This window comes from Pan paniscus, chromosome 18 (assembly GCF_029289425.2).
Source record: "Pan paniscus chromosome 18, NHGRI_mPanPan1-v2.0_pri, whole genome shotgun sequence".
Lineage (NCBI taxonomy): Eukaryota > Metazoa > Chordata > Mammalia > Primates > Hominidae > Pan > Pan paniscus.
In genome coordinates this window covers 30620204-30647586 of record NC_073267.2, presented here as the reverse complement: position 1 = coordinate 30647586, position 27383 = coordinate 30620204, and the positions used below count along the sequence as shown (strand labels likewise).

Sequence of the window (27383 nt, the reverse complement as noted above, 5' to 3'; positions counted from 1 at the left end):
GATGGGGAGCCAGGCTAGAGAAGAGCAGGCAGAGAGAGACTGCAGAGGAAAGAGCCTGCATTCCTGTGAGATTCAGGGAACACAGAACGAGACTGTCAGAGAAAGTCAAACCTGGGCACAGACAGAACCAGAGAGACAGAGACAGAATGATTAGGCGACGGTCAGACAGAAAAACAGACACATAGAAACAGAGATGGAAATTCAGAGAACCAGACTCAGAGAAATGGTGGAAGACAGAGACAGAGAGAATGAAACACAAAAACTAGTGGATCTCGAATCATGAAATCAGAGTGCAATCAGAATACTAAACAGGGAAATGGGGAAATAAAGAGTTCCAGAGAGAATGAGACAGAGGAGAGAGGAGATAACCAGAGAGAGAACGTGATCTGAGTGAGGAGGCAGAGAGAGAGGCTCAGGGAGAGGAGTATCAGGGTGGAAGGGGCTGGGTGGACAGAAGGGACCAGAAGAGAAAGAGGGGGGACTCAGGCTGTGGAAGCCTTGGGAGGAGGTAGGGGCTGGGGTGGGGAAGGGAAAGGTGGGGGGTGCTGTACCTTGCGCGGGAGGCTTTTGTGGTATGGCAGGGGAACCCCTAGCTTCCCTCAGCCCTGCTCCCCACCCAAGGTCCTCCATGTGCTCCTCCTGTGCTCTGACATTCCCTGCACTGTCCCAGGATCTGATCCGGACCCCACGCTAGCCACCCCTCCGGCCGGCCAGACTCTCGCAGTGCCCTCCCTGCCACGGGCCACTGAGCCGGGGACAGGGCCTCTGACAACAGCCGTCACCCCTAACGGGGTCAGGGGGGCAGACCCCACCGCGCCAGAACTGCTGACCCCGCCCCCAGGAACCACAGCCCCACCCCCACCCAGCCCTGCCTCCCCAGGGCCTCCCCTTGGGCCTGAGGGAGGAGAGGAGGAGACGACGACCACCATCATCACCACGACAACTGTTACCACTACGGTGACCAGCCCAGGTGAGGCGACAGCAAGGGGATGGGGGTGGGAGGACCGGAGAGGTACACGCTGGGGATGGATGGGAGAGAGGCTGCTGGGAACTGTGGAAGGAGTCCTGGGTACAGATGGGAGAATAATAATAACAAAGGTAGCATTTCTGTACCCTTACTATGTACCAGGCAGTGTTCCAATTGTTTCAGCTATATAACAGTTGGGAAAGGGAGTTCTGGCTCAGGTGGGAGAGGGAGCATTGCTTAAAGATGGTGACGGACATGGTGGCTCTAGCTTGTAATCCCAGCACTTTGGGAGGCCAGGCGGACGGATCACCTGAGGTCGGGAGTTCGAGACCAGCCTGACCAACATGGAGAAAACCTGTCTCTACTAAAAATACAAAATTAGCCAGGCGTGGTGGCGCATGCCTGTAATCCCAGCTACTCAGAAGGCTGAGGCAGGAGAATTGCTTGAACCCGGGAGGTGGAGGTTGTGGTGAGCTGAGATCCAGCCATTGCACTCTAGCCTAGGCAACAAGAGCAAAACTCTATCTTAAAAAAATAAAAATAAAAAAATAAAAGATGGTGAGGGGGGCACAGCAGCGCACAGCTGTAATCCCAGTGATTTGGGAGGCCAAGGCAGGGGGATCGCTTGAGGCCAGGAGTTTGAGTCCAGCCTGGGAAATGTGGCAAGACCCCATTTCTACAAAAAGTTTTAAAAATTGTCTCACCATGGTGATGCGCACCTGTGGGCCCAGCTACTCGGGAGGCTGAGGAGGGAGGATCACTTGAGCCCAGGAATTTGAGACTGCAGTGAGCCATGATTGCACCACTGCACTCCAGCCTGGGTGACAGAGCGAGACCCTGTCTCAAAACAAAACAAAAAGATGATGAGAAGTGCTAAGGAGAAGGGAGATGAAGGCCTTCAGAGTTGCTTGGCTGAGAGGGCAAGAGCACAGGCATTCCTTCCATCCCAGCCATTTGTATCTCCTCAGTTCTGTGTAATAACAACATCTCCGAGGGCGAAGGGTATGTGGAGTCTCCAGATCTGGGGAGCCCCGTCAGCCGCACCCTGGGGCTCCTGGACTGCACTTACAGCATCCATGTCTACCCTGGCTACGGCATTGAGATCCAGGTAACTGGACCAAAGCATGTGACTGTGCAGCTTCCAAGCCTTTTCCTCTGGGCTGTGGGTGTGCACGGGTTTGGCCTGGGAGCCAAAGAACCTGTCTGATGACTCAGGTGACCTCAAAAACTCTTCTAGATTTCTACAACTTGGGCAGCAGCTTGGTGCCTTTTGGGCTGCTACACATAGGGCAAAGGCACAGGACAGGGGCTTTGGAAGTCAAACACCTGGCTGACTTGCCCTGGCGGGTCTGTGTCTGGCTTCTCTAGGTGCAGACGCTGAACCTGTCACAGGAAGAGGAGCTCCTGGTGCTGGCTGGTGGGGGATCCCCAGGCCTGGCCCCCCGACTCCTGGCCAACTCATCCATGCTTGGAGAAGGACAAGTCCTTCGGAGCCCAACCAACCGGCTGCTTCTGCACTTCCAGAGCCCACGGGTCCCAAGGGGCGGTGGCTTCAGGATCCACTATCAGGGTGAGGAGTTTGAGGGTGCTGCTGGAAGGGCAGGGGCCATACTGCATACACGGGACATCTTTTTTTTTTTTTTTTTTGAGACAGAGTCTTGCTCTGTCGCCCAGATTGGAGGTCAGTAGCGTGATCTCAGCTCACTGCAAGCTCTGCCTCCCAGGTTCATGCCATTCTCCTGCCTCAGCCTCTCATGTAGCTGGGACTACAGACGCCCGCCACCATGCCCAGCTAATTTTTTGTATTTTTAGTAGAGATGGGATTTCATCGCGTTAGCCAGGATGGTCTCGATCTCCTGACTTTGTGATCCACCTGCCTCAGCCTCCCAAAGTGCTGGGATTACAGGCAAGAGCCACTGTGCCCGGCCTATAGAGGGGACATCTTTAAGAACCATCGAAGCACAGGGTGCTGAAGGGGGCTTTTCCTCCTGACTGCGACCCTGGGGGGCAGGGCCCTCAGAGGAGACCCATGCATACTTTTCTCACACACTCACAGATCTGTGCACACATCCGAGGGACAATTCATCCATTGAATCCAACAAATGTTTATCAAGTGCTTGCTTCATACCAGGCCCTGTGTTAGCCTTGAAGGAGGAATGAACAAACCAGGTGTAAATCTGGCTTCAATGAGCTCAGAATCTAGGTAGGAAGACAGATGAGTAATCAGGATGGTTATAATTCAAGGAGATAAGGAATATGATGGCGGAAACGCCAGCGGGGGCAGCACATAGCCAAGGGACCTAAATTTCTCCCAAGGAATATGGGGACATCTTCTTGGAGGAGATGATGACTAAGCTGAGACCTGAAGGATAAATTCGCCAGGGAAAGGGTGGGAGGGAGGGAGAGAAGGAGGGAGGCAGATGGCTAAGTGGATGAAAAAGCACACTCCAAGACCCAGAGAGAGAAGACGTGACCCCCAGATGAGGTGAAGGAATTCAGCATGGAAGATAGAATTGTCCTAGCTGTGTGACCTGGGACAAGTTACTTAACTTTTCTGTGCCTCATGATCTCATCTGAAAAATAGGGATCACAATACTTGGTATTATGGGGAAGATCAAATGAATTAATACATGTCAAGTGTTTAAAACAGTGTGTGGCCTGGCGTGGTGGCTCACGCCTATAATCTCAGCACTTTGGGAGGCCAAGGCTGGTGGATCACCTGAGGTCAGGAGTTCAAGACCAGCCTGGCCAACATGGTGAAACCCCATCTCTACTAAAAATACAAAAATTAGCCAGGCATGGTCGCAAGCACCTGTAATCCCAGTTACTTGGGAGGCTGAGGCAAGAGAATTGTTTGAACCCAGGAGGCGGAGGTTGCATTGAGCTGAGATTGCGCCATTGTACTCCAGGCTAGGTGACAAAAGTGAAACTCTGTCTCAAAAACAAACAAATAAAAACACAAACAGCGTGTGGTACACAGTGAGAGCTCAAAACTGTCAGTCACTGCTATTACTTTCAAAGCACAGAAGGGGGTGAAGGGGAAATGGGCCAGAGACCAGGCTGGGAGGCAGGTCAGATTCAGACCATAAAGAGCCTTATCTGCTTCAGTAAACAGTCCAGACTACTTCCACCTGCAGGTGTGACAGGGAGATATTTGAATTTTTTTTTTTTTTTTTGAGACAGAGTCTCACTTTGTTGCCCAGGCTGGAGTGCAGTGGTGATGACCTCAGCTCACTGCAACCTCTGCCTCCCAGCTTCAAATGATTCTTCTGTCTCAGCCTCCCCATTATCTGGGATTACAGGCATCTGCCACCACGCCTGGCTAATTTTTGTATTTTTAGTAGAGATGGGGTTTCACCATGTTGGCGAGGCTGGTCTCGAACTCCTGACCTCAAGTGATCCACCGGCCTTGGCCTCCCAAAGTGCTGGGATTACAGGCATTAGCCACCACGCCAGGCCTCCTAATTTGAATTTTATTTATTTATTTATTTATTTATTTATTTATTTTTTGAGATGGAGTTTTGCTCTTGTTGCCCAGGCTGGAATGCAATGGCGCAATCTTGGCTCACCACAGCCTCTGCCTCCCGGGTTCAAGCGATTCTCCTGCCTCAGCCTCCTGAGTAGCTGGGATTACAAGCATGCGCCACCACTCCCGGCTAACTTTGTATTTTTAGTAGAGACGGGGTTTCTCCATGTTGGTCAGGCTGGTCTCGAACTCCCGACCTCAGGAAATCCTCCTGCCTTGACCTCCCAAAGTGCTGGGATTACAGGCGTGAGCCATGGTGCCTGGCCTGAAATGTTTTAAGCAGGAAAGTGAAAGCCTCAGATTTGCAATTTAGAAAGATCCTTCTGACTTCTGGGGGCAGGAAAGGGGGGCTGTATTCACGGACTACTGCATTTGTTAGGACCTATGACAGATGACCTGCACATGTGTGTACATCCATGCTTACCTGTGTGTGCGGGAACCTTCCCACAGTACAAGGGTGTGTTCTAGCAGACATGTGTGCATGAGGAAAGGGGCCCAGCCAGTGCCCTGTTCCAGACCCCACTGTCTTCCTATGCTTCATGGAGACAGAGAGAACTGTGTGTCGGGCCAATGCCCCCTTCACATCACCGCATGGCCTTGGCTGGTGTCATGCACTCTGCCCTCCTTGAAAGCTCTGCTGACCGCAGATGCCTTGTGTGCCTCATGCAGGGTACACCCTGAATCCTGTTCTCACGTCCTCTCCAGCCTCTTTTGAGGCCTCTGCTCAGGACCTGCCTTAGGGGCTCATGTGTGCATAGCAGAGGTGCCTATTCATCGGGGGCCAGCAAGCTGGGGGACGTGTATTTGGCAGTAGGGACCTGGTTATTGGGGAGCAAGAGCATTCCTGGAGGGCCTGGGCCAAGTGCTGGATTTCAGATATTGTGAAATCTGAAGATATGGCTCCCCACTGGCTCCTTTAAGCAGCCACTTCCCCAGGGTACTGAAAATAGGACTCCTTAGGCTAAGTGGAACATTTGGGGAAGCAGGACTATTGCACAAATTGGCCTTCATTGCTCAGTCTTCCCTGCTTCGCAGCTGCACTGGGTACCTTTGGGACCGAGGCCCTGTTTCAGCCCTTCCCAACCTGCACTAGCTGGGGCCTCTGGTCCTGAGTGGCCTCATTAGCTTCTCTGAAAAGCCAAAGTCTCCTTCACCCCTCACCCCAAGTTCAGCAAACTTTCCCATTACAAAGCCCTTTCACCAACCTTAGTTTCATTTGCTTCTCACAGAAACCCTGAGAGTGGCCATTGTCAGCTCTATCTCTCAAAGGAAGGAAAAGACTCAAAGGTTATGTAGATTGCTCAACCATCTGCACGTTTATTGCAGCCAGACAACAGATCCCCGAGTCCCTGGCTCCCAGTCATTCATTAATTGAGGCTGAGGGGTGGGTGATTAACGTTTTCTCAGCAGCTTCTATGTGCCAGGTGCTTTGCGTGTTTCTTTTATTTAATTTTCAGGCCAATCTTCCCTGATAGGAATTATTATTGCCGTTAATAGGTGAGAGGCCCCTAGAGATGAAGTCACCTGCTCAAAGGCATGTAGTTAGTAAGTTCTGGAGCTAGAACTGGAACTCAGGTCTGCCTGATGACAAATCCAGTGGTCTTTGCACCGTTCCATGCTGCCTCTTGGCTGCACCCATTGATCAGCCAGGCTAGCCCTTTTTTTTTTTTTTGAGACGGAGTCTCACTCTGCTGCCCAGGCTGGATGGAGTGCAATGGCACAATCTCAGCTCCCTGCAACCTCCGCCCCCTTGGTTCAAGCGATTCTCCTGTCTCAGCCTCCTGAGTAGCTGGGATTATAGGCATGTGCCACCATGCCCAGCTAATTTTTTGTATTTTTATTAGAGACAGGGTTTCACCATATTGGCCAGGCTGGTCTGGAACTCCTGACCTCATAGACTAGCCTTTTAGGACACAAAATAAATAAGGCTTGGGCCAGTGTAGACAGTGGTTAGGCCAGGTATGGTGGCTCACGCCTGTAATCCCAGCACTTTGGGAGGCCAAGGTAGGTGGATCACCTGAGGTCAGGAGTTCAAGACCAGCCTGGCCAACATAGTGAAACACTGTCTGTACTGAAAATACCAGCACAGTGGTTCACGCCTGTAATCACAGCACTTTGGGAGGCCAAGGCGGGCAGATCACGAGGTCAGGAGTTCGAGACCAGCCTGACCAACATGGTGAAACACCGTCTCTACTAAAAATACAGAAATTAGCTGGGCATGGTGGCACATGCCTGTAATCCCAGCTACTCAGGAGGCTGAGGCCGGAGAATTGCTTGAACCTGGGAGACGGAGGTTGCAGTAAGCCAAGATCGTGTCACTGCACTCCAGCCTGGGTGACAGAGCAATACTCCGTCTCAAAAAATAATAATAATAAAATAAATAATAATAAAAATACCAAAATTAGCCAGGAGTCGTGGCACACGCCTATAACCCCAGCTACTTGGGAGGCTGAGGGAGGAGAATTACTTGAACCCGGGAGGTAAAAGTTGCAATGAGCTGAGATCAAGCCACTGCACTCCAGACTGGGTGACAGAGTGAGACCCTCTCAAAAAAAAAAAAAAAAAAAAGACAATGGTTAATGTGATGACAAAATCATGCATGCAGGACTGTGTATAGGTAAGAGAACAAGTAACTGTTGGAGAGATGTAGAGTCAGGAAGGCTTCCTGGAAGAGGTGGTACATAAGCCCCCCAGTCTGATCTCTTAAAAGATGAGAAAGTAGGGGGAGAGCACAAGCGAAAATATGGAGGTGGAAAATTAAGGAGTCACAAAACTGTGTTGTGTAGGCTATGTCGGTCTTGGGAGATCAACCCTGAACCTGGAATGTGCTGGGCTGCATTTAACTGTGGAAGGGGCTTGAATGTCAAACTAAAGCATTCAGACTTGATTCTGTTGGGCATGGGCAGCCATTCCCAAAGCTACCATTTATTGAAACCACTTTGTTCTAGAAGGTTGTTCTTATGTTCATCTCAGTAGACAATGGACTCCTGAGGACAAGGCCTGGGTCTTTTTCCTGACCTCAGGTGATCCACCCGCCTCAGCCTCCCAAAGTGCTAGGATTACAGGTGTGAGCCACTGTGCCTTTAAAGACTATTTTGTCTTTAAAGATCTTAATACTCAGTGGCCTGTAAATGAATCCCCCAGTGAAAGTGAAGTCAGGAGGTCTGAAGAGATCAGGAGTTCGAGACCACCCTGGCCAACATGGTAAAATCCCATCTCTACTAAAAATACAAAAATTAGCTAGGCATGGTCGCACACACCTGTAATCCCAGCTACTTGGGAGGCTGAGGCAGGAGAACCGCTTGAACCCAGGAGACGGAGGTTGCAGTGAGCCGAGATTGCATGCCATTGCACTCCAGCCTGGGCAACAGAGACTTCTCCTCAAAAACAAAAACAAAAAAAATAAAGACAAAATAGTCAAATTTCCTCAACAAGTTTCATGTTTGCTTGAGGCCAGGAGTTCAAGACCAGCCTGGGCAACATACTGAGATGTCATCTCTACAAAAAATTTAAAAATTAGCGGGGCATGGTGGCACAAACCTGTAGTCCCAGCTACTTGGGAGGCTGGGTCAGGAGGATTGCTTGAGGCCAGGAGTTCAAGGTTCCAGTGAGCTATGATCACACCACTGCACTCCAGCCTGGGCAACAGAGTGAGACCCTGTCTCAAAAAAAAAAAAAAAAAAAAAAAAAAAAGAAGTTTCAAGTGGTTCTTCTGGATGGAAGCTGAGGAGCTGAGGGTATACCACAGGGCACCTTGGTGGAAGAAAGGCTGTGTGTGTGGAGGGAAGAAAAATCAAAAGAGACATTTAATAACTTGGAGCCTCAGTGTTCACACCTGCGAAACAGGTCACATAATCTTTTTTTTTTTTGAGACAGAGTTTTGCTCTTGTCGCCCAGGCTGGAGTGCAATGGGACGATCTCAGCTCACTGCAACCTCTGCCTCCTGGGTTCAAGTGATTCTCCTGCCTCAGCCTCCCAAGTAGCTGGGATTACAGGCACCTACCACCATGCCTGGCTAATTTTCGTTTTTAGAGACGGGGTTTTACCATGTTGGCCAGGCTGGTCTCGAACTCCTGACTTCGTGATCCACCTGCCTCGGCCTCCAAAAGTGCTGGGATTACAGGCGTGAGCCAGCATGCCTAGCCAGGTCACATAATCTTTGTCTGCTGACCTCAAAATCTCTGTGTGGACACACTTTGGGAGCTGAACAAGCTCTGCAAATACTATCTGTTATTACAGCTGGATGAACTTCAGAGTAGTTCATTGATTTGCCTGAAGTCACACAACAAATGAGTAGCGGGGTCCAGAATAACTTGTTTGAACCTCAGATACCTCATCTATAAAATGGGGGCCAACGAGGGTGAATTACAATGAGTGGGGGAGATAAGGGGTGTTGGAATTTCCTGTTCGCGAGGCAAGGTGCCTATGTGAGGAGCTCTTATTTCTCGGTATGTACGCCAGTATGGAGCCAGTGTGTGCCCCTGGAATGTTGGCCTGAAAGGAGAGGGGGGAAGTGCTGGGGGATCAGTACGAGAGGGTGGCATGGGAAAGTGAGCCCTGCTACCCGCTGTCTGTCTGGTGCAGCCTACCTCCTGAGCTGTGGCTTCCCTCCCCGGCCGGCCCATGGGGACGTGAGTGTGACGGACCTGCACCCTGGGGGCACTGCCACCTTTCACTGTGATTCGGGCTACCAGCTGCAGGGAGAGGAGACCCTCATCTGCCTCAATGGCACCCGGCCATCCTGGAACGGTGAAACCCCCAGCTGCATGGGTGAGTCTCCTGCCACAGCGGGTGGGGCATCTGTTCTGGGAACCCCATTGGGAGGGTCCTATCTCGGGGGTGTCCAGGTGTCCACCTTTGGGGAAAACCCATTCTGAAGGGGTGTTTACCCTGAGGAGTCCCCATCCTGGGGTCTGCAGCCAGAGCTCTTTGTGCGGAGGGTCTCTCTCCTTGGGGTTTCTCCATCCTTGGGCGGTCTCCATCTCGGGGTGTCCCATTGGAGATTTTATTTTGGGAGTCACCATTCTGGAGGTCCCTTCTGGGGTAGCATCCTCATCCTAAAGGAAGCCATTTTTAGGGTTCATGTCCAGAGGGCTTCTATCCTAGAGAGCCTCTTACTGGGATTCCCATCCCGTGGTGTCTTCACTCTGAAAGTCCTGTCCTGAAGATTTCCCAGCTGAGGCTTTGAATTTTAGGGATCCTTGTAACTCCCCATCCTAGAGTATCCGCAGTTGGAGAGTCTTCATTTTAGTGGTGTCTCCATCCTAGGAGGTGTCAATCCTGGGGTTCTCCCGTACCGGGGCTGGTTTCTCTCCTGGCTCATGCCTGGAGAAGGTCCCGTCCTCTGGAGTGACTCCATGGGACAGAGGCCAGCCCTGGGCCGGGTCCCAGCCAAACGTGTGAATGCAACAGTTCTGAAAATGGGCCGAGGCCCCGAGGAGAAGGACAGTTCACCTCAGGCTGGCCTTAACGTACCCCTCCTCTGCCCACAGCATCCTGTGGTGGCACCATCCACAATGCCACCCTGGGCCGCATCGTGTCCCCAGAGCCTGGGGGAGCCGTAGGGCCCAACCTCACCTGCCGTTGGGTCATTGAAGCAGCTGAGGGGCGCCGGCTGCACCTGCACTTTGAAAGGGTCTCGCTGGATGAGGACAATGACCGGTAAGGGTCTGGGTCTTGGGTCAGAAGTCCCCACCTTGGCTGGGCATGGTGGCTCATGCCTGTAATCCCAGTACTTTGGGAGGCCGAGGCAGGCGGATCACAAGGTCAGGAGATCGAGTCCATCCTGGCTAACATGGTGAAACCCCATCTCTGCTAAAAATACAAAAAAAAAAAAAAAAATTAGCCGGGCATGGTGGTGGGCACCTGTAGTCCCAGCTACTCGGGAGGCTGAGGCAGGAGAATGGCGTGAACCCGGGAGGCAGAGCTTGCAGTGAGCCAAGATCGCACCACTGCACTCCATCCTGGGAGACATAATGAGACTCCGTCTCAAAAAAAAAAAAAAGAAGTCCCCACCTCAGGGAAGTAGGGAGGCTAAGTGGGGACTTGGACACAGCTGGGGTAGATCCTGGTTGAGATATGCATCACAGCTTAGTCCTAAGCCTTTTTTTTTTTTTTTTTTTGAGACAGAGTTTCACTCTTGTTGCCCAGGCTGGAGTGCAGTGCCGCAGTCTTGGCTTACCGCAACCTCTGCCTCCCGGGTTCAAGTGATTCTCCTGCCTCAGCCTCCTGATTAGTTGGGATTACAGGCATGTACCACCATGCCCAGCTAATTTTGCATTTTTAGTAGAGATGGAGTTTCTCCATGTTGGTCAGGCTGGTCTCAAACTCCCAACCTCAGGTGATCTGCCCACCTTGGCCTCCCAAAGTGCTGGAATTATAGGCATGAGCCACCACACCCAGCCAGTCCTAAGACTTTCTTAGGAAGTGTAGCTGTGCAACCTTAGACAAATCACTTAACTTCTTTGTGCCTCAGTTTCCTCATCTGTAGAATGGAGATAACAGTACTTCCCTCTTCAGGTTTCTGTGAGGATAAGTGCTGAAATTATATAAAGTCCTTAGAATGGCGCCTGGGACAATAAGCACTATAAAAGTGTCTGCTATCCTCTTTTTTTTTTTTTTTTTTTAAGATGGAGTCTCACCCTGTCGCCCAGGCTGGAGTGCAGTGGTGCGATCTTGGCTCACTACAACCTCTGTCTCCCAGGCTCAAGCTATTCTCCTGCCTTAGCCTCCCGAGTAGCTGGGACCACAAGCGTGTGCCACCACGTCCGGCTAATTTTTTGCACTTTTTTTTTTAGTAGAGTTGGGGTTTCACCGTGTTAGCCAGGATGGTCTCGATCTCCTGACCTCGTGATCCACCCACCTCGGCCTCCCAAAGTGCTAGGATTACAGGCATGAACCACCGCACCTGGCCTTATTTATTTATTTATTTATTTTTGGAGACAGACTTTCGCTCTGTCACCCAGACTGGAGTGCAGTGGCACGGATTCAGCTCACTGCAACCTCCACCTCCCAGATGCAAGCAATTCTCCTGCCTCAGCCTCCTGAGTAGCTGGGATTACAGGCATGCACCACCATGCCTGGCTAATTTTTGTATTTTTAGTAAACATGGGGTTTTACCATGTTGGCCAGCCTGGTCTTGAACTCCTTGACTTCAGGTGATCCACCCGTCTTGGCTTCCCAAAGTGCTGGGATGACAGGTGTGAGCTGAGCCACCATGCCTGGTCAAGCATCTGCTATCTTCATCATCATTATCATCCTTTACCTAGCAACTTGGTATCTCAGCCCTGCCACTACTTGATCTGTGACCTTGGACAGGTTACTTGATCTTTCTATGCCCTAATATCCTCATCTATAAAATAAAGGATAATAATAGTGTCTGACTCAAGAGTTCTTGTGAAAATTAAATGAGATAGAATGTGTAAGGGCTTAGAAGAGTGCGTGGCATATAGTTATGTGTGATGATAACAGCTATAAAAATAAGTTAGGAAAGCAGGCAAGGGGTGAGGCAGCTTGTGAGGGAGATTGAGCTCCTGGTCACGTTTCTGTCCATCCCAGGCTGATGGTGCGCTCAGGGGGCAGCCCCCTATCCCCCGTGATCTATGATTCGGACATGGACGATGTCCCTGAGCGGGGTCTCATCAGTGACGCCCAGTCCCTCTACGTGGAGCTGCTGTCAGAGACACCTGCCAATCCCCTGCTGTTAAGCCTCCGATTTGAAGGTAAGTGACCCACTCCCCCACCGGACCCCAACCGCCACACCTTCCCCTCTTCCTGACACCAAGCATAGTTGGAAGCACAAACTCTATGCCTGTTCATCTCCGTGCTGGGTTTCTTGAAACGTGACTCGCTTCCCTGCCCCAAAACTGCAAGGATCTCTTCTAGGGACCCCTTCTCCTTCCCCCAGGCAGCCTTCTCTGTTTAAGCTTCATGAATGTCTGGATCCAGGTACATAGCCCAGAGACCAGTTATCTCAGTATCTCGGTTCTTTCCTCTGTGCTGGCTTCATCCTCAGGCACTTTCCCTGTGTGATGGACATAGCTGCCGACTTACATACCACCAACTTAATTTTTATTTTATTTATTTATTTATTTATTTATTTATTTATTTATTTATTTATTTTGAGACGAGTCTCGCTCTGTCACCCAGGCTGGAATGCAGTGGCGCCATCTCGGCTCACTGCAAGCTCCGCCTCCCGGGTTCACGCCATTCTCCTGCCTCAGCCTCCCGAGTAGCTGGGACTACAGGCACCCGCCACCGCGCCCGACTAATTTTTTTGTATTTTTAGTAGAGACGGGGTTTCACCGTGTTAGCCAGGATGGACTCGATCTCCTGACCTTGTGATCCGCCTGCCTCGGCCGCCCAAAGTGCTGGGATTACAGGAGTGAGCCACCGCGCCCGGCCTTTATTTATTTTGAGACGGAGTTTTGCTCTTGTTGCCTAGGCTGGGGTGCAACGGTGTGATCTCGGCTCACCGCAACCTCTGCCTCCCGGGTTCAAGCGATTTTCCTGCCTCAGCCTCCCGAGTAGCTGGGATTACAGGCATGCGCCACCACGCCCAGCTAATTTTGTATTTTTAGTAAAAATGGGGTTTCTCCACGTTGGTCAGGCTGGTCTGGAACTCCCGACCTCAGGTGATCTGCCCGCCTCCGCCTCCCAAAGTGTTGGGATTACAGGCGTGAGCCACTGCGCCTGACAGTTTTTAATTTTTATTTATTTTTATTTATTTATTTATTTTGAGACAGAGTTCCTCTCTGTCGCCCAGGCTGGAGTGCAGTGGCGCGATCTCAGCTCACTGCAGCCCCCCTTCTCCAGGTTCAAGCGATTCTCATTCCTTAGCCTCCCGAGTAGCTGGGATTACAGGCATGCATCACCACGCCCAGCTAATTTTTGGGTTTTTAGTAGAGACGGGGTTTCACCATGTTGCCCAGGCTGGTCTTGAACTCCTGGGCTCAAGTGATTCGCCTATGTGGGACTCCCAAAGTGCCAGGATTACAGGCGTAAGCCACCTCCTCCAGCCCATACCATCAACCGAGTAACCTCATCAGAGAGAACACTCATATATTTCCTGAGAGCTCAGCAAAAATGCCAGGAGAGGCGTTCATTGACCTGACTAAGATCCTGGTTGGCCTTAGCCTGAGCCAATCACTGAGCTAGGAGAAGGGAGTATTGGGATTGGCTAATCTGCCTCACGTGGCCTTCCCTGGTGGGCTCCAACTTAACCTAGTGGACTGGGAGTGGGGAAGGCCTGCGTCCCAAAATTAAAATTGGGATGCTGTTACCAGAAGAAGAGGAATGAATGTGAAGGGGTAGAAACAAGGAAGTGATCATGGAGGAAGAGGCATTTGACCTTGGCCTTAAAGGATAGAGGGTATTTTATTATTATTATTATTATTATTATTATCATCATTATTATTATTATTGAAATAGGTCTTGCTTTGTCGCCCAGGCCGTAGTGCCGTGGCCCAATCATGGTTCACTGCAACCTCAACCTCCTGGGCTCAAGTGATCCTCCTGCCTCAGCCTCCCTAGTAGCTGGGACCACAAGCGTTCGGCACCATGCCTGGGTAATTTTTACATTTTTTGTAGAGACAGCATCTCACTATGTTGCCCAGGCTGGTCTCCAACTACTGAGCTGAAGTGATCCTCCCACCTCGGCCTCTCAAAGTGCTAGGATTACAGGCGTGAGCCACCCTGCCCAGCCAACAGAGGATATTTTAAAAGAGGAAGATTGAGGCCAGTTGTGGTGACTCGTGTCTCTAATCCCAGTACTTTGGGAGGCCAAGGTGGGATGATTGCTTGAGGCCAGGAGTTTGAGAACCAGTCTGAGCAACATAGTGAGATCCTGTGTCTACAAATTTAAAAAAAGTAATAATTATCCAGGTGTGGTGGCACACACCCTTAGTCCCAGCTACATGGAAGGTTGAGGTGGGAGGATCACTTGAACCCCACTTGAACCCCAGAGGTTGCAGTGAGCTATGATTGCACCACTGCGCTCCAGCCTGGGCAACAGAGCAAGACCCTGTCAAAAAAAAAGAAGAAAAGAAAAGAAAAGGAAAGAGAGGAACTTTGAGAAACAGCAAGTAGGGAAATGCCTGGTATGTCTGGGAAACAGAATTTCATTGTGGCTGAAACAGAGGAGTTGTATAAACAGTAGCAAGAGAGAGACCAAAAAGATGAAATGCTTAGAGATAGGAGGGTCTAGTGTTTGATATGAATCATGGGAGAAATGGAATTGGCACTCGGCTGTGATGGATGGGTAGGATTTGGACATGATACCTTGCAGGTTAAGTAACAGTGAAATAGAACAGTGGATCTGCAAAAATCAATTGCGGGATAGATTGTGGGAGTGTTAAAGTGCAAACGGCACAGATCTTTTACCGAAAATAGCAAGTTGTGAGTCCTGACTCCAGAGTTGTAGGCCACTGCTGTTCTATGAGTTTAAGATTCTTCACTGTGGCCAGGCACAATGGCTCACGCCTGTAATCCCAGCACTTTGGGAGGCTAAGATGGGAGGATCACTTGAGCCTGGGAGTTGGAGACCAGCCTGGGCAACATAGCAAGACCTTTGTCTCTACAAAACAAAACAAAACAAAAAATTAGCCAGGTGTGGTGGTGCACACTTGTGGTCCCAGCTGCTTGGGAGGCTGAGGCAGGAGGATTGCTTGAGCTCGGGAGGTCAAGGCTGCTGTGAGTTGTGATCCCACCATTGCACACTCCAGCCTAGGTGATTGAGCAAGGCCCTGTCTCATTTTTTTCTTTTTTTTTTTTTGAGATGGAGTTTCGCTCTTGTCACCCAGGCTGGAGTGCAATGGCGCAATCTCAGCTCACTGCAACCTCCGCCTTCCGGGTTCAAGTGGTTCTCCTGCCTCAGCCTCTTGAGTAGCTGGGATTACAGGCATGTACCACCACGCCCAGCTAATTTTTGTGTTTTTAGTAGAGACGGAGTTTCACCATCGTGGTCAGGCTGGTCTCGAATTCCTGACCTCAGGTGATTCACCTGCCTCAGCCTCCCAAAGTGGGGGGATTACAGGTGTGAGCCACTGCATCTGGCCTCATTTTTAAAAATAAATAAAATAACCCGGGCACAGTGGCTCATGCCTGTAATCTCCGCATTTTGGGAGGCTGAGGCAGGTGGATCACTTGAGCCCAGGAGTTTGAAACCAGCCTGGGCAACATGGCAAAGCCCCATTTCTACTAAAAACACAGAAATTAGCCAGGTGTGGTAGTACGTGCCTGTAATCCCAGCTACTCAGGAGGCTGAGACATGAGAATCGCTTGAACCTGGGAAGCCGAGTTTGCAGTGAAGTGAGATCATGCCACTGCACTCCAGCCTGGGCGACAGAGCGAGACTCAGTCTCAAAAAATAAAAAATAAAATATTAAAATAAAATTAAAAATCTCAAAAAAAAAAAAAAAAAGGCCGGGTATGGTGGCTCACGCCTATAATCCCAGCACTTTGGGAGGCTGAGGCGGGTGGATCACCTGAGGTCAGGTGTTCGAGACCAGCCTGGCCAACATGGTAAAACCCCATCTCTACTAAAAAAATACAAAAATTAGCCGGGGGTGGTTGTGGGTGCCTGTAATCCCAGTTACTCGGGAGGCTGAGGCAGGAGAATCACTTGAACCTGGGAGGCAGAGGTTGCAGTGAGCCGAGATCACACCATTGCACTCCAGCCTGGGCACAAGAGCGAAACTCCATCCCAAAAAAAAAAAAAAAAAAAAAAAGAATTCCTCATTGGTATCATAGGCACCTAAATCTTAACTTACAGGGAGTTTTGCAGCTAAGATCCGATCAGGTGGGCAGAAACTCAAATGCTCTACAAATGTTCACTTTTGCTGACTTGAAGTAAAAACTGAGTAGTTTTTACATTAGCTGAAATTTTGGGTTTCAGCAACAGCATGGATGATCAGAATCCAACTGTTATTTCTGAGGAGAGAATACACCTACACCAGCCAGTTCTCTGAAGGCACCCCTCCCCTTACCCGCTATCTCTGCTGTTTCCAGAGCCAAGTATCTGTGGCTGGGAATCAAACCATCTGGGTTTGAGACCTGCTTTTGCCATTGTCTTTTGTGTGACCTTGAGCAAGTGGCTTTTTGGTCTATGGACCTCCGCTCTGTAGAATGGTGGCTGGGATTTGGCTAGCTCAGTGGCTTCCCTCCAGAGGCCAGGGAGGCAATATAAATATGTGAATGAGGAGTGTTAGAACTTTTTTTGACAGTCTAGAGAGTGAATGCTAAACCCAGTGGCATTCAGTTTTTAAAAACCCACCAACGCCAGGGCAATGGCTCATACCTGTAATCCCAGCACTTTGGGAGGCCGAGGCCAGCGGATCACCTGAGGTCAGGAGTTCGAGACCAGCCTAAGTAACATGGTGAAACTCCATCTCTACAGAAAAAAAGAAAAAATCAGAAAATGAGCTGCTGGGTGGGGTGTGCATGCTTGTAGTCCCAGCTACCAGAGAGGCTGAGGTGGGAGGATCGCTTGAGCCTAGAAGATCTAGGCTGCAATGAGCTGTGATCACACCACTGCACTCCAGCCTGGGCAACAGAGTGAGACCCTGTCTCTAAAAAAATAAAAAATAAAAAATAAAAAACCCAGGCTGGGCGCAGTGACTCATGTCTGTAATCCTAGCATTTTGGGAGGCTGAGGCAGGCAGATCACTCGAGGCCAGGAGTTCAAGACCAGCCTAGCCGACATGGTGAAACCCCTGTCTCTACTAAGAATACAAAAATTGGCCAGGCACGGTGGCTCATGCCTGTAATCCCAGCACTTTGGGAGGCCGAGGCAGGCAGATCACCTGAGGTCGGGAGTTTGAGACCAGCCTGATCAACCTGGAGAAACCCCGTCTCTACTAAAAATACAAAAAATTAGCCAGGCGTAGTAGCACATGCCTATAATCCCAGCTACTCAGGAGGCAGGAGAATCGCTTGAACCCAGGAGGCGGAGGTTGCGGTGAGCCAAGATCGTGCCATTGCACTCCAGCCTGGGCAACAAGTGTGAAATTCCATCTCAAAAAAAAAAAAAAAAATAGCTGGGCATGGTGGTGCACGCCTGCAATCCCAGCTACCTGGGAGGCTGAGGCATGAGAATTGCTTGAACCTGGGAGTCAGAGGCTGCAGTGAGCCAAGGTTGTACCACTGCACTCCAGCCTGGGCGACAGCACAAGACTGTTTAAAAAAAAAAAAAAAAAAAAAGCCCAGTGAGTGGCCAAACAACACCCCAATTCAGCCCACATCCCCAATTTAAGATCCCTTGAGGCCTGTCCTAATGCTTAATTGTTATGACTGACTCCTTCCCAGCCTTTGAGGAGGATCGCTGCTTCGCCCCCTTCCTGGCACATGGAAATGTCACTACCACGGACCCTGAGTATCGCCCAGGGGCACTGGCAACCTTCTCGTGCCTCCCAGGATATGCCCTGGAGCCCCCTGGGCCCCCCAATGCCATCGAATGTGTGGATCCCACAGAACCCCACTGGAACGACACAGAGCCGGCCTGCAAAGGTGAGCCTTCCTTGTCGCAGGCATGTCCTTCAGTCCACGTTGCCCCCTGAACTGGGGATCCCAGCAAGGCCGTTCAGAAAGGAAGGCTGCACATCCAGACTTAATCCACCCAAGCCTTGGGTAAATCCCTGTCCCTTCAGAGGCTGTTTTCTTAGCTGAATAACTGCTGGGCTTGTTACTGAATGCAGGGGTCACAAACCCAAATGTCTTCAAGAGCAAGAACTGCTGTTGGGTTAAGTCACAGATGGGGCAGGCTGGAGAGTGGGCAGGGTTTGTTAAGAGCAGGACTGGATATTGAACACAACAGGACCTAGATGCGGCAAGAAACAGGTAGATCATGGCTGGGCACCGTGGCTCACGCCTGTAATACCAGCACTATGGGAGGCTGAGGCGGGCGGATCACCTGAGGTCGGGAGTTCGAGACCAGCCTGATCAACATGGAGAAACCCTGTCTCTACTTAAAATACAAAATTAGCTGGGCGTGGTGATGCATGCCTGTAATCCCAGCTACTCAGGAGGCTGAGGCAGGAGAATCGCTTGAACCCGGGAGGCGGAGGTTGCGGTGAGCCGAGATCGCAGCACTGCACTCCAGCCTGGGCAAGAAGTGTGAAACTCCGTCTCAAAAAAGAAAGAAAGAAAGAAAAAAGAAACAGGTGGATAAAGCCGGGAGCGGTGTCTCACGCCTGTAATCCCAACACTCTGGGAGGCTCAGGCAGGCGGATCACCTGAGGTCAGGAGTTGGAGACCAGCCTGGTCAATAGAGTGAAACCCCGTCTCTACTAAAAATACAAAAATTAGCCGGGCATGGTAGTGCGTGCCTGTAATCCCAGCTACTTGGGAGGCTGAGGCACGAGAATCGCTTGAGTCTGTGAGGTGGAGATTGCAGTGAGCCGGGATTGCACCACTGCACTCCAGCCTGGGCGACAGAGTGAGACTCTGTCTAAAAAAATAAAAATAGGGGCTGGATGTGGTGGCTCACGCCTGTAATCCCAGCACTTTGGGAGGCCAAGGCGGGCAGATCACAAGGTCAGGAGATCGAGACCATTCTGGCTAACACCGTAAAACCCCGTCTCTACTAAAAATACAAAAAAAAAGAAAAAAGAAAAAAAAATAGGGCGTGGTGGCGGCGCCTGTAGTCCCAGCTACTCGGGAGGCTGAGGCAGGAGAATGGCGTGAACCAGGGAGGCAGAGCTTGCAGTGAACCAAGATCGCGCCACTGCACTCCAGCCTGGGCGACAGAGAGACTCCGTCTCAAAAAAATTTTAAAAATAAATAAATAAATAAAATAAAAGAATAAAAGAAACAGGTGGATCATAGGTAATAGGAAACAAGCGAGGTGATGTGGTGCACGCATCACGAGTGGTGAGGACTGTGGAGAAATGGAGACAGCATGTCCACCTGGGTCCTGAACCTGACACCCCTTTTTCCCTAGCCATGTGTGGAGGGGAGCTGTCGGAACCAGCTGGCGTGGTCCTCTCTCCCGACTGGCCCCAGAGCTATAGCCCGGGCCAAGACTGCGTGTGGGGCCTGCACGTCCAGGAAGAGAAGCGCATCTTGCTCCAAGTTGAGATGTATGTTTGGGTCCTGCAGAGGGTGCGACGGGTGTAGGCTCAGCAAAGTGTGGTATGCCAATGCAGTAGCCTGCATTCTGAGCCTGTCTGGCTCTTGCGTATCTATCCAGAATTCGGTGGATAGGCTGGTGCACTAAGGGTACAGGATAGACGTGAGAGAGCTGGGCTCAAATCACATATTAGCCAGGCAACCTCGGACAAATAAATAGGGCAATGCAGCCTTCCTTAGGGGCCACTGTGAACAAGGGGCTCTGGCCTGGTGCCTCTCACTCTTTGGAGGTTTCTGAGGCTTCCCCTGGAGCTATTTCCACGGACACAGACCCAAACTGTTGCGTTAACACCAGCAAGTTGGGGAGGTCTGGGGAGAATCCAGTGAGCTGAATTGGTATGAGAGTGTCATGAGATGGCACAGAAGCTGAAGTGGGCGTGGCTTCAAAGCAGGTACTCAGGCGGGGCCTAGAGTTGTGTAAGGTGTTAGCGAATTTGGTCTGTGATTGGCCAGAGCTGGAGTTGGGCTAGGCTGTGGATCTCATGGTGATGGAGGAGGGAGTGGACAGTGGGCGGAGTTAGTAATGAGCAAGCTTAGGGATTGGGTAGTAGGACATGGGAGGAGCCATAGAATAGGGGAACCCTGAGGCACTAGCATAGGAGAAACCATGGTTGGTCAAAAAGGAGGCGGCGCCAGACCCGGGATAGGAGAATATGGGCGGGGCTGGAGAGTAGGAGGGGCTACCAATGAGCAGAGTTGAGGATGGGCAGAGCTGGATGGGAGGGGCCAGTCGCAGCCCCGCCCCATTGCCTGGTCTCACCCCCTGCAGATTGAATGTGCGGGAAGGGGACATGCTGACGCTGTTCGACGGGGACGGTCCCAGCGCCCGAGTCTTGGCCCAGCTGCGGGGACCTCAACCGCGCCGCCGCCTTCTCTCCTCTGGGCCCGACCTCACACTGCAGTTTCAGGCACCGCCCGGGCCCCCAAATCCAGGCCTGGGCCAGGGCTTCGTATTGCACTTCAAAGGTACTGAGGGATAGAGTCCCGGGATGGGCAGGGGTCGGGCAGGCCAGAGATCCCGGGAGGTGGCCGGTCGTGGTGGCTCACGCCTGTTATCCCGGGGCCTTGGGAGGCCGAGGCGGGAGGATCGTTTGAAGCCAGGAGGTTGAGGCTGCAGTGAGCTATGCTTGTACCACTGTACTGCAGCCTGGGCGACAGGAAACCCTGTCTCTAAGAGAGAGAGAGAGAGACAGATCCCGGGAGGGGGCACAGAGCAAAGCCTCCGAGGCTGGAAGGGAGCCCGCAGTTAAAACGCAGCCTCCAAACTCGCCTTCCCTCCCCTGCAGAGGTCCCGAGGAACGACACGTGCCCCGAGCTGCCACCTCCGGAGTGGGGCTGGAGGACGGCATCCCACGGGGACCTGATCCGGGGCACGGTGCTCACCTACCAGTGCGAGCCTGGCTACGAGCTGCTAGGCTCCGACATTCTCACTTGCCAGTGGGACCTGTCTTGGAGCGCCGCGCCGCCCGCCTGCCAAAAGAGTGAGCCGGCCCCGCCCGCGTCCTCTCGGCCCCGCCCCTTCCCTGTGGGCCCTGTCCTCGGCCTGTCCTGTCCCGACCCCCGTGCTTTCTGGGTTCCATCCCTTCGCTCGGGGTCCTTCCTGGATCTTCTTCAAGGCCTGCCCCCATGCCCTTTAGTTCTCACTCCTCCGCCCGGTTCCCCGAAACTGTCCCCTCTGGGTCTCCCTCTCATCTTCTCCGGGCTGCATCCCTCTTTCTTGCACCGACCTGGGCTCGGTCCCTGTTTCCTCGTCTCATGGCCCCGCCCCGTCCCCTCCTGACCCCTCCTCTGCGGCATCTGAGTTTGGCCCCTAAAAGGGCTCCGACCAGGTTCCCACTGGGCTCCCCGGGTCCACACTTGGCTCCACCTTCCTGTCCTACGCCCCGCCCCAATCCCGCAGTCCTCTCAGTTGAAATTGTAGGGAGCCACTTTGCTAGGACCAAGGCTTGTCAGAGCACTTGGTTTATTTGAATGCCATCATTGAAGCCCCGTGCTGGGTTGGGGTTAGGCGAAGGGGGTTCAAGCCCCTCCATACTCTTATGGAGCTCACAGTCTGGGAGGGATACGCAGGGTGGTGATCACTGGGTGACTTTGGGCGAGGCGCTTAGCATTTCTGAGGCTTGGTTTCCCCATCGGCGAAGTAGGACTGAGGTTGTGAAGCGCAGATGGAAAGTTCACAGGGCGCATGCTGCCCTGGGCGTGGCGAAGGGCTGTGGGGAGAGCAGTGGGCTAATTTTCTCAGGGCTGGGGCAGGAGATTTCACAGAGGAGGTGACATTTAAAGGAGCTGGGAGTGTGTATCTTTTAGAAGATCAGAAAGGGCCAGGTGCGGTGGATCACCTGAGGTCTGGAGTTCGAGACCAGCCTGGCCAACATGGTGAAACCCCGTCTCTACTAAAAATAAAAAACTATCTGGGCATGGTGGCATACGCCTGTAATCCCAGATACTCAGGAGGCTGAGGAAGGAGAATCGCTTGAACCTGGGAGGTGGAGGTTACAGTAAGCTGAGATTGTGCCATTGCATTCCATCCTGCGCCACGGGAGTGATACTCCATCTCAAAAAAAAAAAAAAAGAAAGAAAGAAAGAAAGAAAAAGAAAATTGAAGAGCAGAAAGGAATGGCAGCTGGTTACTTTCTCCAAATTTTAGGAAGCCAGCCCCAAGGACATGGGGCTGTAGTTCCATGTGGCATCTGGAAGCAATGGTGGGACCAAGGGGAGAAGCTTCAGGTAGCCAGATTTGGGCTGGACAAAGCTCCCCGCCCCTGGAAGGATTCACAGGATATCAGGCCTGGATGGGGCTGAGAGTTCGGCTGGCCCCGCTGCCTCGGGCTCAGGAGGGAACCTGCCCAAGGCAGCAGATTGAGCCTGAAGGTGTGCCAGGACCCACATCTCTGAGTCCCTGTCCAGTGCTCCATGGCTGTGACCCTGGGCAGATTCTGGCTCTGCCACTCCCTGGCTGAATGACCATGGGCCAAGTCCTTTGACCGCCCTGAGCCCTGGGCTCCAAGGGAGATGACAGTGACATTGGCCTCTCAGGATAATCAGGATTAAATATTATGTTTGTGCCAGGTGTGGTGGCTCACATCTGAAATGGCAGTGCTTTGGAAGGCCAAGGTGGGAGGATCACTTGAGCCCAGGAGATTGAGAACAGCCTGGGCAACATAGTGAGACCCTGTCTCTACAAATAATAAAAAATATAGCCAGGCATGGTGGTATATGCCTGTAGTCCCAGCTACTCAGAAGGCTGTGGTGTGAGAATTGCTTAAGCCCAGGAGTTTGAGGCTGCAGTGAGCCGTGATCTCACCACTGCACTCCAGCTTGAGTGACAGAGCAAGTTCTCGTCTCCAAAACAAAGAATTATATTTGGGGCCAGCCGTGGTGGCTCACACCTGTAATCCCAGCACTGGTGGAGGCTGAGGTGGGTGGATCACCTGAGGTCAGGAGTTCGAGACCAGCCTGGCCAACATGGCGAAACCCTGTCTATACTAAAAATACAAAAATTAGCTGGGCATGGTAGCGAATGCCTGTAATCGCAGCTACTCGGGAGGCTGAGGCAGGAGAATCTCTTGAGTCCAGAAGGCAGAGGTTGCAGTGAGCCAAGATGCGCCACTGCACTCCAGCCTGGGCGACAGAGCGAGACTCCCATCTCAAAAAAAAAAAAAAACAAAAAAACAAAAACAAGCACACACACACAAAGAATTATATTTGTTTGTAAAACATTTAGCAGGGTACGTAGCTCAGGCTTATATACAAGAAATGGCTATGATTATGATTCCTTCACAACAGGGTTGTAAACTCAAACGCCTGAAGGCAGGCAGTGTATGTGAGTGAACTGGGCTGGGCATAATGAGAATACTGGGGACAGGAGAGCTGGGCCCCCTCTAAAGAGGGCAGCTGCTGTTCCACAGACTGCAAGCCATGTTGGGCTCACCCTGCTGGGATTTGGCTAGTATGCTCTGGTATGGTGGTTAAATATTTTGAATTTCACCCCAGGATAGGGGCTTGGGGTTTCCCCAAGCAAACTGTTTACTAAACGAAGCCTGAAATATAACATACGTTGAATTTTGAAAAAAATTAAGCCTGTCATTCTGGCCTGAAAATAGATGCACTGCATTTTAAGTTTTTCCAATTCATGCTCTCTTCCTTCTGAGGAATTGGTGGGAAGTGCGTGTGTGTGCAGAGGTGTTCAGAGGAAACAGCCTGAGGCTCAGGCCTCTCCCAGCCCTAAGCTTCTGGGAGATTTTCTTTTATTTTTTTTAGACTGGGTCTCACTCTGTCACCCAGGCTGGAGTGCAGTAGCGCGGTCACCATTCACTGCAGCCTCGACCTGCTGGGTTCGAGCGATCATCCCGCCTCCAACTCCTGAGTAGCTGGAACCACAGGAGTGCGCCACCACTCCTGGCTAATTTTTCAATTTTTTGTAGAGATGGGGTCTCTCTGTGTTGCCCAGGCTGATCTTTGAAGGCCCTCGCTCCCCCTGACCTTGTTCTTCTGCCACCAGTCATGACTTGTGCTGACCCTGGCGAGATTGCCAACGGGCACCGCACCGCCTCGGACGCCGGCTTCCCCGTTGGCTCCCACGTCCAGTACCGCTGCCTGCCAGGGTACAGCCTCGAGGGGGCAGCCATGCTTACCTGCTACAGCCGGGACACAGGCACACCCAAGTGGAGCGATAGGGTCCCCAAATGCGCCCGTGAGTCTGGGGCACACCCTGGGAGGGTGGCTGGGTAGCCCTGGGAGAGCCCGTCTGCCCCGTGCACAGTAGTGCAGCTGGCACGTGACTGGCATGCTCCCCGCAGTGAAGTACGAGCCGTGCCTGAACCCGGGGGTTCCCGAGAATGGCTACCAGACGCTGTACAAGCACCACTACCAGGCGGGCGAGTCTCTGCGCTTCTTCTGCTATGAGGGCTTTGAGCTTATCGGCGAGGTCACCATCACCTGTGTGCCCGGCCACCCCTCCCAGTGGACCAGCCAGCCCCCACTCTGCAAAGGTGCCTGGCCAGACAGGGCAGGAGGGGCACACCAGTGTCCGGGAAGTGACAGGGCTGGGAGAGTCAGGTAGCACATTTGAGACCAATGGGCGACCCCACAGAGCTCCCGGTTCTCCTCCTGTGGCCTCGTGTCCTCACGGGTGTGTCCAGAAGCCCTGGGTCGTGTGAGGTCATGGGATTGGCTCAGGGGTGTAGTAGAGGGGGCCTTGGCTTGGAAGTCCCTTGCTCTCTCTGAATAGGCCTCAGTTTCCCTATCTCTGACAAGTTCTAGTTTGGCTCAGACTGTCCAGGAACCCTGACTTTTTAGGGGTCTGGAGAAAGAGGACAAAGGCCCTGTGCTGGTCACTCCTCTCTCTTCCCCACAAAGGGAGAGAGAAAGTTGAGGTTGAGCAGAGGGCAGAGAGAACCAGGCTGTCCAGCCCAGCCCCACCGGGCTCCCGGCCCCTCCCAGCCTCCTCCCCTCCCTGGCTCAGACCCCATCCCCTCCCCCTCCTCTCCCTGCAGTTGCCTATGAGGAGCTCCTGGACAACCGAAAACTGGAAGGTCAGTGAGAGCACAGGTGGAGACCCAGGCTGGCCAGGTTGGGAGGGCAAGGCAGAGGCTGGGGCAGGAGGCCAGGCCTTGGAGGGATGAAGCCCAGGGTTTGAGGCCCAGGGCAGGAGGCTGGGAGAGCCCAGGACCGGGCCCAGCCACAGCTCACCGGCCTCTCCTCCTCCTGTAGTGACCCAGACCACAGATCCATCACGGCAGCTGGAAGGGGGGAACCTGGCCCTGGCCATCCTGCTGCCTCTAGGCTTGGTCATTGTCCTCGGCAGTGGCGTTTACATCTACTACACCAAGTAAGTAGCCTGCTTGGGGACTGCCGGCCAGGGCAGACGTCTTGCGGGCCTGGCACTGGAGCCTGGGTCAGGGGAGCTCAGGGGCTTACCTGTTGATAAGCTCCTCTGTCCTCTCCCTTTCCCAGGCTTCAGGGAAAGTCCCTTTTCGGCTTCTCGGGCTCCCACTCCTACAGCCCCATCACCGTGGAGTCGGACTTCAGCAACCCGCTGTATGAAGCTGGGGTAAGCACCTCGCCTGCCCCTGAAGAGCCACCACTTGGCTCTCCCAGGACTCCATAACCTTCTCGCAAGGTCTCTGGAATCTCTGTCTTGGGAATTTCAAACTCAGCTGCCCCCAGAGGCCATGTCAATGAGCACAGCAAGCCATGTGTGTATACAATAGGGAGTGGTGAGGACTGTGGCTAAGTGGAGGACTTGTGCCCCATCTCAAGAATACGGCTCTACCCCATAGTCGAAACTGAGGCACAATTGGCAGATCTTCCAATTATTCAAGACAAGCCAGAAATTCAGATTTTTGTGTCATTTTACGACACTGTAGGATGAACCAAACACATTCACTGGCCCCCCAGCCCCCAGAGGTCAATGTTACTTTAAAACCCAGGATCGTTGCCCCTCCTCCCATTCGGCTGCCTCTTCCACCCCTATCAGACTCCAACAACTGACCTGATCTCTCTGTCTTCAGGATACGCGGGAGTATGAAGTTTCCATCTGAACCCCAAGACTACAGCTGCAGGACCCAGGACTCCCCTCCCCTCCTCATTCGGGCAGAGGGAAATACGGGACCCGGTCTCTGCCTCCTGGCTGCCCTCCTCCTTGGCTGTGTAAATAGTCTCCCTATCCCACGAGGGGGCTTTGATGGCCCTGGAGATCCTACAGTAAATAAACCAGCATCCTGCCGCCCAAAGCCGCCTCTTCTCAGTTGCCAAAAGAGGGGCCTGCCCCCCGCCCTACCGGCTTTTGGATTCTGGGAGGGGAACTCTGCCTCCCTGCAAATCTTGCAGCCCCTCCTGCCCAGGGCACCCCTCAAGGACTGCCCCCGATAGCTCTACTGTTCCCTTGGCCACGAAGGTGCCCCCCTCCCAGATGCCCTGGCCCTAGGCCTGACTCTGGCCAGGAGAGTCAGAAGAAGGACAAAGGGGAGAGCTGGGACAAGGCCTTGCCCCCTTTCTGCCATCTCCCCAACCCACAGTCTCTCCACCTTTGCTTCTGAATTCTTGTTTTTGAGCAATAAACAGAAAATCACCACTTGTAATTGGGCCGGTGGAGTGTGGGGAGGTGGTCACCGAGCACTGGACCACTTCTCTGGAGAGAGGGCTGGGGAAAGGGGAACAATTTGAAAAAAAAAAAAAAAACGGAAATGCGAAAGTGGGCAGAGGGCAGTGTCCGGGGGCCTGGCCTGGGGTAAAAAAGCCTGGCTTTAGGCTCAGCCTCTGTGAAGGCCTCCCTGCGACCAGCCTCACTCCAGGACGCAGTGACCTCTCCACCAGGCCTTCCTTGACCTTGTGGGCCTCTTCCAGACGGGAGAGAACTGACAGGAGCCACCCGTCTTCTCTCGCTGCTGGGCAGGAGGCAAACAGCTTTCAATTTCTTTCTTTTTAGAGACAGGGCCTGGCTCTGCCGGCCAGGCTGGAGTGCAGTGGTGCCATCACAGCTCACTGCAACCTCAAACTCCTAGGTTCAAGGGATCCTCCCGCCTCAGCATCCTGAGTAGCTGGGACTACAGGTGCAAGCCATGGTGCCTAATTTTTAAATTTTTTGTAGAAATGAGATCTTGTTACGCTGCCCGGGCTGGTCTCGAACACCTGGCCTCAAGCAATCCTCCTTCCTCAACTTCCCAAAGTTCTGGGATTACAGGCATGAGCCACTAAGCCTGGCTTTTCAATTTGTCTTATGACCAGTTTGCCTAAAATTCACCCCCCTTTGGAGAATTTTTGTAT

The 27383-nt window shown here is 52.3% G+C and overlaps 1 protein-coding gene across 5 annotated transcripts in view; it reads left to right on the top strand.

Annotated features, from left to right (window-relative positions):
• SEZ6L2 (seizure related 6 homolog like 2) overlaps positions 1 to 26698 on the top strand; it is a 29183-nt gene extending 2485 nt beyond the window's left edge. Inside the window, exons 3-18 of one of the 5 annotated variants that reach the window (XM_003809359.5) lie at positions 671 to 970; positions 1936 to 2075; positions 2336 to 2537; positions 9078 to 9263; positions 9986 to 10154; positions 12051 to 12214; positions 17796 to 17996; positions 19429 to 19567; positions 20386 to 20582; positions 20903 to 21097; positions 24118 to 24309; positions 24416 to 24607; positions 25112 to 25150; positions 25329 to 25446; positions 25572 to 25668; positions 26129 to 26698. In XM_003809359.5, the coding sequence (XP_003809407.3) occupies positions 671 to 970; positions 1936 to 2075; positions 2336 to 2537; positions 9078 to 9263; positions 9986 to 10154; positions 12051 to 12214; positions 17796 to 17996; positions 19429 to 19567; positions 20386 to 20582; positions 20903 to 21097; positions 24118 to 24309; positions 24416 to 24607; positions 25112 to 25150; positions 25329 to 25446; positions 25572 to 25668; positions 26129 to 26158 (2561 nt within the window). In that variant the 3' untranslated portion in view covers positions 26159 to 26698. The remainder of the gene's footprint in view (positions 1 to 670; positions 971 to 1935; positions 2076 to 2335; positions 2538 to 9077; positions 9264 to 9985; positions 10155 to 12050; positions 12215 to 17795; positions 17997 to 19428; positions 19568 to 20385; positions 20583 to 20902; positions 21098 to 24117; positions 24310 to 24415; positions 24608 to 25111; positions 25151 to 25328; positions 25447 to 25571; positions 25669 to 26128) is intronic. The other 4 variants (XM_008961593.4, XM_003809362.6, XM_003809363.5 and 1 more) reach the window with 4 other exon arrangements.
• The last annotated feature ends 685 nt before the right edge of the window (positions 26699 to 27383 follow it).